This window comes from Thunnus thynnus, chromosome 1 (assembly GCF_963924715.1).
Source record: "Thunnus thynnus chromosome 1, fThuThy2.1, whole genome shotgun sequence".
Lineage (NCBI taxonomy): Eukaryota > Metazoa > Chordata > Actinopteri > Scombriformes > Scombridae > Thunnus > Thunnus thynnus.
In genome coordinates this window covers 11,302,807-11,315,817 of record NC_089517.1, presented here as the reverse complement: position 1 = coordinate 11,315,817, position 13,011 = coordinate 11,302,807, and the positions used below count along the sequence as shown (strand labels likewise).

At 36.6% G+C, this 13,011-nt stretch overlaps 1 protein-coding gene across 1 annotated transcript; it reads left to right on the top strand.

Annotated features, from left to right (window-relative positions):
* Positions 1-1,628: 1,628 nt before the first annotated feature.
* On the top strand, positions 1,629-12,604 carry LOC137179537 (mortality factor 4-like protein 1). The gene is made up of 12 exons (XM_067584297.1): positions 1,629-1,816; positions 2,271-2,317; positions 2,414-2,481; positions 2,636-2,722; positions 2,960-3,040; positions 3,188-3,213; positions 3,838-3,926; positions 4,900-5,001; positions 6,192-6,280; positions 7,235-7,407; positions 9,946-10,030; positions 12,018-12,604. Exons 1-12 carry the CDS (start codon positions 1,777-1,779, stop codon positions 12,100-12,102), a joined length of 972 nt encoding a protein of 323 aa, XP_067440398.1. The 5' UTR covers positions 1,629-1,776; the 3' UTR covers positions 12,103-12,604.
* Positions 12,605-13,011: the final 407 nt, after the last annotated feature.

The following is a 13,011-nucleotide window of genomic DNA, read 5'->3' as shown; positions in this document are numbered from 1 at the left end:
TTGTTTTCGGTGTTTGGACTTTTTCTCTAATCTTTGATTTTTGGTGAAATATTGGATCATTTTAACATTTATTGAAATGAGACCATGTGAGAAGTTTAGAGGGAAAATCACTGTTAACAACTCATAGACATCTGAAATGTCTACACACTGCTTTTTGTAAAACGTCAAAAGCCAAAAAGTTTGGAAACCACTGGTTTCATATTTAACAATGTGTTGTATTCGAAAAGCTTGTTATATTATTGAATGTTTCAAATAGTCAAAGTAACTAAAGTTGTCAGATAAATGTAGTGGAATAGAAAGTAAAATATTTCCCTCTGAAATGTTGTGGAGTGGAAGTATAAAGTAGAATAAAATGGAAACACTCAAAGTACAAGTACCTCAAAATTGTACTTAAGTACAGTACTTGGTTAATGTACTGTCCACTGCTGTAAAGTCAAATTCTTTGTATGTGTAAACATACTTGGCCAATAAAGTTGATTCTGATTCAGATTCTGAAAAGAAAAGTTAATACATGATGTGAATTTGCCTAGTAGGCAGAAATATGACCATCATGGTTCCAGACCTCCTTCTGAAGTGAAAACAAAATGGCAGTTAAGTCTTATTATCAGGCTAAAACACAAACTCCAGTGTGATGATAATGTTGCTCTGTGTCTGTTGTAAGCAGACACTTGTTTGCCACGATGGCTACAATCCATTTAAGTGCACAGTCACTCACTGACATGGCTTACTGGGTCAATTAATGGAATGGAGCCATTATTAATGTTATTGTTTACACTTGTCTGTTAAAAGAGATGTCCACAGTTTTTGAGGTTTTCATTCCTGCTGTTCATAATGGCCATTTAGAGATCCATTCCTAATGTGCTTCCAATGTAACTGATCCATGCAAAAATGTATTTAAGTATTTAAGTTTATCTTTATCTAATAAGAAGCTTCAACCATCCAAATTTATCAAATCAAGTGAATATCTGTCAACATTAGTCTTTTCAGTACCAAAGACCCTCTTTTTGTGACTATACTTCCACCACAGCTCAACAAAGCACTATGTGAAGAAACACAAAGAGGAAATTTTACATAAAAAACAAAATAACCTTGGAAGATATTCACTTGAACTCGTAGCATCATAGTAGCATTAGATAAACTTTTAAGTAAATTTTTCAACAAAACAAGTACAGTGGATTTTGTCCCCCATCACTTACAGTGTAAGCGCACTTGGAGGGGATCCTCTAGCAGTCAGTATGAACGGAAGAAATTATTACAGCAAGAAAAACATGTTTCAGTCTCCATCTGGGTACCTGACTGTTGTTTTAAGACAGACTTGAAAAACTGTGAACCTATCCTTTAACTGTGAACTATTACCAGCTGATAGATTTCAAAATGTTAAAGCAAACAAAATCTCATTTAGCTTAGGCCTGCATTTTTGTATATTTGTTAAAAAAGAAATCTGATGACATAATTGAAACTCCTTTTTAGGATGTAAATATTTTGGCACAGCACGAATCTAGCGCAGGAGGGCATTTACATTTCTTAAGCTTTGCCTGTAAATGGTCACAATTTGTACGATGGTTATTTTTCTTTTTTCCGAGTTTCTAGAGGAGCACCTGAACGCCCCCAAAGGCTCCAGCAGCCGTTACAGCGGTCATGTGACCCCGCAGCATACAGGCCATTCTCGGCTTCTTCTCTTTGGCTCCAATGTCGGAGGTGTTTGCGCCTGGAAGAAATGGACTTTGGCAATGCAAGAATTTGATCATTCAGAGATCCGATCAGTTGAGTCTGTGAATGGCGCCAAAACAGGACCCTAAACCTAAATTTCAAGAAGGTCGGTACAGAAAAATAAGACGGATGAATCCCTGTGAGCGTCTCGAGGGGGGCGGGTTTGTTGTTGTTGCTGCTGTAGCTGGACAATAGTGGTCTCCAGGGAGGGAGACAGGGCTCCACAGCATTTATTAAAGCCACTTTATGTGGGCAATTCAGTTAAAACATACACAAAATTGACTTGTATTACAGAAACCCCCCTTAAATGAAGCTAAATGTACACAGGATACGTTGACGTTAGGCTAACGGCTGAGCTAGCTATGTATGAGCTCACTGGCACACAAAAGAGGCGCTGAAACCATATCAGCCCTAAATCTATCAGTTCAAAATGACGCTAAAGACCTTCAGGGCAGTTAAACCAGTTATCATGTCGAAACTGGGATCCAGTATGGTGGTAATTTTGTGTTTTGGGGGGTGTTTTTCCTCTCAGTTCTCACACTGCTTCTCTCTCCTTCCAGGTGAAAGAGTCCTGTGCTTTCATGGGCCATTGCTCTATGAGGCAAAGGTTTGTTTCAACACTATTTCTGTGTTAATTAGTCTATTATTAGTAAATAATGCACATTGCCGTCAACACAGGCTTGTGTGTTCTCTTGTTTTGCAGTGTGTAAAGATCAACATAAAGGATAAGCAGATTAAATACTTCATTCATTACAGCGGATGGAACAAAAAGTGAGCTGCATGGTTTTTTATACCATTTATGTCTGTACTCACCTCAGTTCTCTTCTTGTACTCATTTTCTTTGTGGTCTGAGTGACATCAGTGAGGACTCTTATATTGTCATTGTGATGGAAGTTTCAAGGTTTTTGATATTTTTCTTTCACAGCTGGGATGAATGGGTTCCTGAAAGCAGAGTTCTCAAATATGTGGACAGCAACCTTGCGAAACAAAAAGAGCTTCAAAAGGCCAATCAGTAAGTTTCCTCTATTGTGCACAGAGGGCACAGAGCACTTTTGTGAGACATCTGTTACTGTGTGGGAAAAAAAACTGATATTACATGTTTTGTAAGCCAGTTTTTGCCCCAAAAAGCTGTAACATTTACTCAAAATAAATGTCAATTAACATTTGACCTACAATTATATAGTCAAATATCAGTAAAACACTTTTCAATAGTTATTCATTTATTGTTTTTTCCTTTTTTCTTCCACAGGGACCATTATGTTGAGGGAAAGATGAGGGGTTTAGCACCAAGCAAAAAGATTGCTGCTGTGCAGCAGAAAAATGTTGATCTGTAAGTATCTACCTTGATTTCTCACCTCTAATAATCTGACATATTTTATCTGATCCAGTAAGTTGACTGTATGTTGAGTGAAGCAATGTAACACAGCTGTTATATCATACTGTCACTTATAATGCTGCTTTTGTCTTTGGATTCTAGGAAAGTGAAAAAGGCAAAACAGAAGAGTAAGTGAAATGTTTCCTACATGACATGATAGTCATTAACAGCTTTAAGTCAAGTAAATTCTATGTATTTGTCCAAAATCATTAAACCCAAAATTGCCTTAAAATGCAGTTTGAGGTGTTTCCACAATCAAAATGGCACCATAACATCTAAAATATTAAAACTAAATGTATGTTTGTGATTTTAACTATTTCCAAAATATCTAAGAACTTCTTTCCAACATATTTTATACACAGCAGATGGACATGTAACACTATATACAACCCTTTTTGTACTCACGTGACGATATTTCAGCAACACAATCAAAATTCAATCAAGTATATTATATTGAGATTAACTACTTTTCATATTTAGCCTTTTATCTATCATGTTCTCCACTGTGTAGAGTAGTTATGAGCCACTCTGAATATATTATATCATCTTAATCTGTTCTAATAATTTTGCAGCTAAAAATACAGGCTACATAACAATTTTTTGTTTACCTGCTCATTCATTAGGCCTAAAAGCACTGTTCCATATGGGGAACGTCTCATGGATCTGTTCAGTACAAGAAGGTGCTTTTCATAATAAAACCACTAATCTTATATCTACTTAATGTGTAAAGCTGTAATGGATGTCTTGTTTAGACCCAGGGCCGGGTGAAGGTACTAGCAGTGGAGAAACGCCCCAGGGACCACGGAAGAAGAGGGCGCGGGTTGATCCCACTGTGGAGAGTGTATGTATCATCAGTTATCAGTAACTCTGTGGACCCACATGAAAACATGTTTACCTGATCATATAGCTTAAACAATCATAGCAAGGCATTTATCATGTGCTCAATTTGGAAAAAGACGTACAACTTTGATCACCTTGTTTTAAGGAGACATTTTGGCCACTGAGCTTCTAGACAGTTATGAACTGAAACCACAGCACATACAGTCCAGACTGATGTACCTCCCTGAGGTGTGGGCAGAGAGGGAACAACAATGAGATTCAAGGGTAAACATGCCCTTAAGGTTTTGAAAAATGTCCCTGTTCTTTCTCATTTCAAGTTGTTTGAGGAGGAGGTTTATTCATTCATGAATGTAACTGCTGTCACAGTAAGTGATTGCTGGGACCCTTTGACCACAGCATTCTTTCTAGTGTTCCCACAGCATGCTCTACAATAGACACAAAAATAGAAATAATTATGACCTGCACACAAACCACAGTGTCAACAAAAGGTAATAGTACGTACGTCATTAAAAACCTGAACGTTTGAAGGTGAAGGCTTGCAGCAGTATTGTTCTCTTCTGTAAGTCCTGCTGCCGGTGTTCAGCAGTGTGGAATACTGGAAGATTACTGTTTAGAAAGAAACACGCTTTATTTAGACAAATTTAGATTGCATTCACCAATATGCATTGCAACTGTATTATTTCATAGTTCAAGATATAATTCAGTTATATCAAGAAAATGTAAATATGATAAAAAAAATTTGCATTTAAATTATTGCAACTGCAGCTGGAATTTTTAAAATTGTACATAAAGTGAATTATACTGAACTCTGTACTATTCTTTGTGCTTTCCTCTGATTTTAATTTGAGCCTTTCTTGTCATACAATAACTGGAATAATTAACAAAAATTTTTTTTTTTTCTGAACAAAATAACAAGAAATTATAATATATATTTGTGTGTGTGTGTGTGTGTGTGTGTGTGTGTGTGTCCGCAGGAGGAGATGTTCACCAACCGTGTGGAGGTGAAGGTGAAGATCCCTGAAGAGCTGAAACCCTGGCTGGTGGACGACTGGGACCTCATCACCCGACAGAAACAGGTGAATACACACAATCTCACACACACAAACACACAGACAGACTATAACAAGTTCATGTGTTTGCTGTCTGTTTACTTCAGCTCTGGTGAGATGTGGAGGATATAAAGTTAGCTTTACTCTATTTTAAAAATTCATATGTACATCTTGCTTTACCAGTTACCAGTGATAAATTGAAGGATGGAAATACCTGTAACTAATGTAACAATTATCTTTAGACTTAATTAATCTGAAATGAACCCGGGAGTGAACCAATATTAACTCTCATCATTTTTGACAGGAAATTAATCTACTCAGATCTCTTTGTCTCATATTTTGTCTCATTTAAGAAAAAGAAATAGGATCTGTTCTGCTCCTGATAGTCTGCCAATGGCGCAGTTTACTTTAAAATTATACCAATTGTGATAATATAACTCTGTGAAAGGTCGAGATGACATTGAACACAAAAAAATAACATAACTGACTGCATCAGAAACACGTGCTGCCATGAAAAATCCCCTGCAATAGGTGCAAGTAGCAAGTCATACATCAAAGGCAGCAAATGTCAGAACAGTACTTAAACATATGCTGTATACAATTTAGCATTGACAGTAAATATCACAATTAATTAGAAAATTATATACTTGTAGATGATTATTAATCTTTTACTGAGAGACTCTTGACCTTTTCTTTCATTTGCTGATTTTACAGTCTGACAGAGAGAGACAGAAACCAGATCTGTTCAGAGATTATTGGAGTTAAACACAAAGATCTGAGTTCTTTTTTGTGACCATTAAATCATGAGCATATTGAACCTACCGGAGTACATTTAGCTGGTGAATTGTCATTGCTGCTCTCAGGACGTTGTTGTCTGCTGTCCGACTTATCAGTTTCTCTTAGGGGTGTTTTGTTAAATGCTTTTTATGCTTGTACGGCCTCATTACACTTTGTGTATCTTTCTAGGTTGTTGTTTAGGTATTTATAGCTATTTATTAACAATTCCACACATGCTTTTCTAAGCTTACAGCCTTTCATTGTTTTAGCTTTGTGATTAACATTATTTTTTCTTTCTTTCCCATCAACTGTGTGTGGATCTGTTGATCTTGGCGAGTAGCTGGGATAAAAAGAAAAAAAGTTGATTACACTTGTTTGTGACTGATTTGGTGACTAAATGAAAGTGTCGGATAACGAGGAGAATTTTCTGTTGCTTACAGTTATTTCATCTGCCTGCTAAGAAGAATGTAGAGACCGTCTTGGAGGACTATGCAAACTATAAGAAATCAAAAGGAAACTCGGACAACAAGTAAGAATAAACACCCTCTAACTTCTTTCAAACTATGTAAAAGCAGAGAAACGTGGGTACACTGTGAAAATTAGTTCAGCATCACATTGTGTGACCATCTCATAATGTTTGCTATTATGTTCATGCATCCTTCTCCATTAGTGTCCTGAGCTTCCCTTGATGGAAAGCATTATAAGCAGTTTGTGTACAATCTTGTGTAATTTACCCAGCATGACAGTGATGCACATTATCAAAGTATTTAGATTATCTTTTTTTCCATGTTTTTAGCCCATTTACAGAAAATCATTTATGCTTTTCCTGCCACTTTTGTGTAGATGTGTTTTTCCTCTCTTCCTGTAATACTAAGAGATTCTATTCATTTCAGAAGATTATGAAAATCAATTTGCTGAGACTTGATTCTTGCTTGAGATGGAACAGCGTGCAATGAAAATCACACCCAGTTGAATATGTTTGTGAGACTGGTGCATTCATGTGCTCTCTGAAAAATCAGATAAATAATGTCTTTCTTTAAAGTTAGCAGGACTCATTTTTATTAAGTTTTTAAGGAATTAATAATAAAAGTAATGAAATTCACATTATTATTATTTTGGCAACATCCTTGAGTTTTTATTGTATTCCTTCTGGGTCTGATTTAACAACATAGTTTGTGAATTTATTCCTGTACATCTGCAGAGTCTCAAGTCTCTGCTAAGTAAGATTTCTAAATGTCTTACTCAGCAGTTAAACACACCAGACAGGCAGACTTTCAAATGTTTAAATTGCATCACAGCACAGTGAAAACATAACTTTGATACAGATAAACCTAGGCATGATGTTAGCTTGGATGGATCACCAATCTTTTGTTTCAAATCTGTATAATTTATTAATTTCTTTTCTTTAAAGTTTCTGTCTCTGCAATCTTCATGGAAGCTCTCTCTAGAGAAATACATGACTTTTCTCCCTCCGTCCGCTCAGGGAATATGCAGTAAACGAAGTGGTGGCGGGGATTCGGGAGTACTTCAACGTCATGCTGGGTACTCAGCTGCTTTACAAGTTTGAGAGGCCGCAGTACGCTGAGATCTTGGCTGAACACCCAGATATGCCGATGTCCCAGGTGTACGGAGCACCGCACTTGCTGCGCCTATTTGGTAGGGACCCTGGACACACAATGAAACACACATGCACACCCACACACAGATATAGACAAAAAGTTTGGACGCACTTACCATTCACCTGAATGAGAAAGTGCATCCAAACCTTTCACTGATACTGTATATACAATAGACAGCCACAGAGTCAGGCAACCACTAAAACATCACCTTGAATTGCGTTACTGAATCGATTGTTTTGTAAAGTTCCTGTTTGTACCATAATTTGTGGGAGTGAATTACATGCTGCAGTTTTGTTGTTGTTGTCTGTGTCTGTTTGAAAGACTCAGGCATTGAAAATGTGAAATGTTCTTTACAGAAGCTTGAACACTATAGAGGCTACGTTTAGGCAAGTTTCCAAACCTCCATTGAAATAGTCAGCTCACTTTCAAGGTTGTTGTTTGGCATTTCTAAGTTGAAAAGTATGTAGCAGACTGAAGCTCAGCAACTTGAATATATCAAGTTCACATTTTTCATACAGTCTAAACAGCAAATGAATCCTAAGTTCAGTTATCTTACCAATATTGTTGATAGTATTGTTGTTGTTGGTTGGTATCAGAGATTACACACTTACATTTTTAAAAAATGATGCTTTTAGCACTATTATTTAATATATAACAACACCATATTAGCAATAAGAAGCATTTTATGTGCACAGCTATTTTCTCTTCTCCATGTAGAAATAAGATAAATATAAACCTTCAGTAATAACCAGGTCAGCTAGCAGTGTGTCATTTACTTTGACCCCTTTTTACTGATATTAACATCCTCTTTTAATTGATAATTGCAATCGTTTTGGTTTTACTGAAGTGAGATTTAACATATCGCACTTAAGAGTCTACTGAGACGTCTCAGCAGGGTGTTTAAGATGACTAATCTCATTTAATTACTGATCTTAATGAACACCTCTTACTTCACAAATCAACAGTCAAGCATAACATAACATAACAGTCAATCCAAAATTATGGAAAACTGTCCTGTGAACTTGTTATGTTTTCATCATAGCAATAATTTTTTATCATGTGCAGCTTGATGCATAATGAAAACAGGTTTGATTGTGACACCATGGATTTAATAATTGATCTGTTATAAACAATTAAGAAACTTGAACAGTTAGGAAACACTCAAAAGGAAGACGTTATCCTCGCATTAAATGTTTAACATTTTCCTTTTATACCTCATTAGGTTTAACATTTCAAACTTAACAATCACACTGTATTATAATGACTCTTCTTTATATCTTATGTGCAGGAAGTGACAAATTTTGGGGTTGGACATGTCAAATGACACTATTACAATATATACTGTAAAAATACAAAGTTGTAGTTGCTGTACTATTTTTTACAGTGATAGGCATCCCTTTGATATCTCTGCTTGTAATAGATGTGTGTAGGCAGTGTTGCAAATCAATGACCAGGACTCCTTTATTGTAATATTTACATGATTTGTGCATCGATGTGACAGAGTACCTTTTGTTTAATTAATTAATATCGTGTATTAGCCAAAAACAGACATTCTTATCTGGTTATTACCCAGCCTAAGTACTCACCAAAAGCTTTAATTGTAATATTTTCATCTTATGTCAGTAGTCGTTAATTCTTTTGTAAAGCAAAAGCTTTTTCCTTAAAACCAAAGATTTATAAACAGTATTATCAGGCTGCCTCGGTTGTTTCAAATTCTAATGTCTAAATTCTAACTTTAATTATTAAGACAGCAGATTCACACAGAAGAAGGGCTGCGACTATTTTCATTATCAATTAATTAGACTATCATTTTCTCGATCAATCGTTCGGTCAACCAAAATCGTCTGACACATTTTCCTAAAGCCCATGGTGATGTCATCATTTTTATTGCTTGTTTCATTCAACCAACAGTCCAAAATTCAAATATATTTACCATCACATAAAACCTCACAAATGACAAGCTGCACTGGGGGAATGTTTTGCCTTTTTGCTTTAAAAATGGCTTAAATGAATGTTAAATGGACTGCATTTATGTAGCACTTTTCTAGTCTACCAACCACTCAAAGCGCTTTACAACACATGCCAACCTTCACCAGTTCACACACACATTCATACACTGATGGCAGAGGCTGCCAGTGCCACGCAAGGTGCCAAACTGCTCATCAGGAGCGATGTAGTGCTTGTACAATTTTTCTAATGCTTACTCACCCATTGACACACACACACTCACACACTCACACACTGATGGCACAGCTATTGGGAGCAATTTGGGGTTCAGTATCTTGTCCAAGGACACAAACATGTGGACTGGAGGAGCCAGGGATTGAACCAGTGACCCTCTGATGAGTGGACGACCCACTCTACCTCCTGAGCCACACCCACCCAAATGATTAATCAATCTACATAGAAGTATGCTATGTTATTTACTAAATGTATTTCCCCAAATAACTGATCTCATGAACTTTTCTTTATGTAAAAAATGTGTGTATGGCATCTAAAAAAATGATCTTAGATATCTTCTGTTGTCCTTCTGCATTATTCCTCACATATGTTGTCCCCCCCCCCCTCCTGACAGTTCGTATTGGAGCCATGCTGGCCTACACTCCACTGGATGAGAAGAGTCTGGCTTTGCTGCTCAGTTACCTCCAAGATTTCCTCAAGTAAGGTTTGACTCCCATCACACCACCAGAGACTTCACGTCATGTTTGGCTGATTCTCAAATGTCATGTTACATCCACATTCATATTAGTGCAGCCAGGCTTGTTGCAAATCCCCAAAACATAAGCCATGAAATCGATTTTCTGCTTTGGAAAATATTGTTGCCGAGAGTGACTGTACGCTCAACAACATTTTGTGACAGATAGATCAAACATTTGGGTACTTTCACATATGATTTATGTGTGATGTTTGATTCTTTTTGATAAATTATGTAAAATAAAAACAAAGACAGTCTCTGTGCCTATTCAAACAGCACTGCATGTTTCTCAAGTAGTTGAATGCTGACATAACATGACATTTAGGAATAGTTCATTATACAATATGTATATGATAATACATGACATGGTTTATACAGTATTAGAAACAATGAAAAATGAAATGCTTAGAGCTGCAACAATTAGTTGATTAATAAATAAGTTGATTGACAGAGAAATCAATTATTTTCAATAATCAAATAATCATTTTGGTCATTTTTTAAGAAAAATGCCGATTATTAGCTTGTTGCAGCTTCTCAGATGTGAGGATATGAAGACAGTGTCATACATGACAGTAAACTAAATATCTTTTGGATTTTGGTCTGTTGGTCGGACAAAACAAGACATTTGAAGACGTCACCGTGGTCTCAGAGAAGTTATATCAGTTATAAGTTATATAGACAAAACAATCTATAATGAGAATAATCATTAGTTGCAGCCCTTAGAAATGATATAATGGCAAGAGAGAAAAAAGCACCTGGATTGCCACGGTCCCCTTTTCTTCAATAATTACCCTGTCTTGTATGCCAGCATGGCTTTCTTTGTGACCATTATCAGCCGTACAGTTAATGAACAAGAGACACATCAGCTGTACAAAAGCAGGAATAACAAACCTTTGTAGAGATCCATGTTAATAAATGTGAGGGAAGGCTGCGGCTTATTATACCAGACATATTTAACATTAATGATCAGAATGTCTCTACACACGCTGCTATTTAAATACATTGAAAAACATCATCTGTTACTGCAGCTTTCCTTTTCTATACATTGTTCTGTTGAGTCAGACAAAACAAGCAAACAGTCTGAGATTTTCTGAATCTGCTGTCCACTTCTGATCAGATCACCCAAGACACATTGTAATGCCAGGTGTGAACAGGGCCAAAGACAAAGAGCGGACAATATCCTTAAGTGTCGGCATGCTGATAACAACCCCATCTAATTTATGTTAGTATGAAACAAATGCTGGAAATGTATCTAAGCTACTATTAAATCCACCTTCTGGACATGAACTGTCAAAAGTTTTCTCATATTGAGAAACTGAGCAAAAGTTTTATCTGTTGATGCAGGAGTAGATAGTAGAGCTCAAGTAATACAATTGTCGTGAAAATACAGTATGTCAGCTGTTTTCTGGTTGTAAGATTGTTAGGCGGCAGCCATCGTGGGACTAAAAATTTTTCGGTGGCTGTAAGACCTTCCAGCCACAACTTGCATCATTGAATATTAGCAAAGTCAGTTTGTGTGGTATCAACTTTCTACAAGTTTGTTATTCCATATAAAATAAAATAAAAACATGTAATTATATGTTTAAAGCAGAATTTATCTGTTTTCTAACGGTCCACTGCCTGGTGGATCGCTTTGTGCCTTTAGCAAACAAATCCTGAATTTCCTGCTAAGCATTCCCTTATCTTGTCACATTTAATGTTTATCCAGACAAACCTTAGGCTGTGTGATAACTTTCCATTCTTATGAGTGCAAATCACCTCCGGAGCCAGAAAGCTTTCACTATCTTATCTTGATCTGAAAATTACTTTTTACATTTTGTACATTTGTTGGTAATTGTATGGCAAGCTGGACACGAGTACTGTTGAGAGACAAATTGTCCGATCATGTTGTGAAAGTTGCAACAACCATTCCTCCCAATCCACAATGACAATCAATCCAACATTTTCCTCAGGTACCTGGTAAAGAATTCATCCACCCTTTTCAGTGCCACTGACTACGAGGTCGCCCCCCCAGAGTACCACCGCAAGGCTGTGTGAGAAGTCTCGACACACACAGCGCTCTTATTGAGGCACGTCCTTCCCTCTCCCAGACCACCTGTAAAATAACCATTACTACCCTTCTGAGTGCAGACATGGATGAGATTTTTCACTTGAACTGATATGCTTCCTCTACAAAAGGTCTCAGGAGCTTGTCACAGTTAAGAAATAATTATTAAAAAAAAAAAAAAGTGCGGTAACCATTTTTTAGCTAAATCTTTCTCCTCCTTTCTCTCCCTTTTTCCTTTTTCTCTCACTCCTCTGAAAAAGACACAAGAAAAATGTGTTTCTCTGTTTCCACAAGCAGCCCTTTGGTGTTTTGTGTGCATTCCATCTGATAGATATTTGTTACTGTTGCATGTTTGTATTCATTAGTGTGTCTTCTGCCAATGAGGTGCAATTTAATGCTGAAAAACACATGGTGAGCACTCAGCAGTTAATGTTTTTGTATCTGTATCTGGTGTATTTGTATCAATTTGTAAGAAAAAATGTTTCTACACAATCTACGTCGTTTGCTGTTTTTTTTTTGTTTTTTTTGTAAATTATTCAGTGTGCCTGCTGTTCTTTCAAGATGCCTTTTGCAAAGTGTCACTCACTGATGAAATAAGCTGGAAAATGGAAGAAAACCTCACGGTGGCATGAAGGCACAACTCCCTACTGTACCTGAGCACCTCAGATACTGAAGATTTACATTGTAGATGAATGTTTCATATTCATATGACAAGACAGTGAGCAAAAACATTTCATCTTTCATGCACATGAATAAAAAATGTGCAAGTGCCACGTGAAGGAGCAGAAATCGAGCGAAAGACAATTCTCAATGATAATGGTGCGAATACCATCAAAACTACTCATATGACAATGAGTCACAGATTTAACAACATGTGACACATTACAAAATACATATCC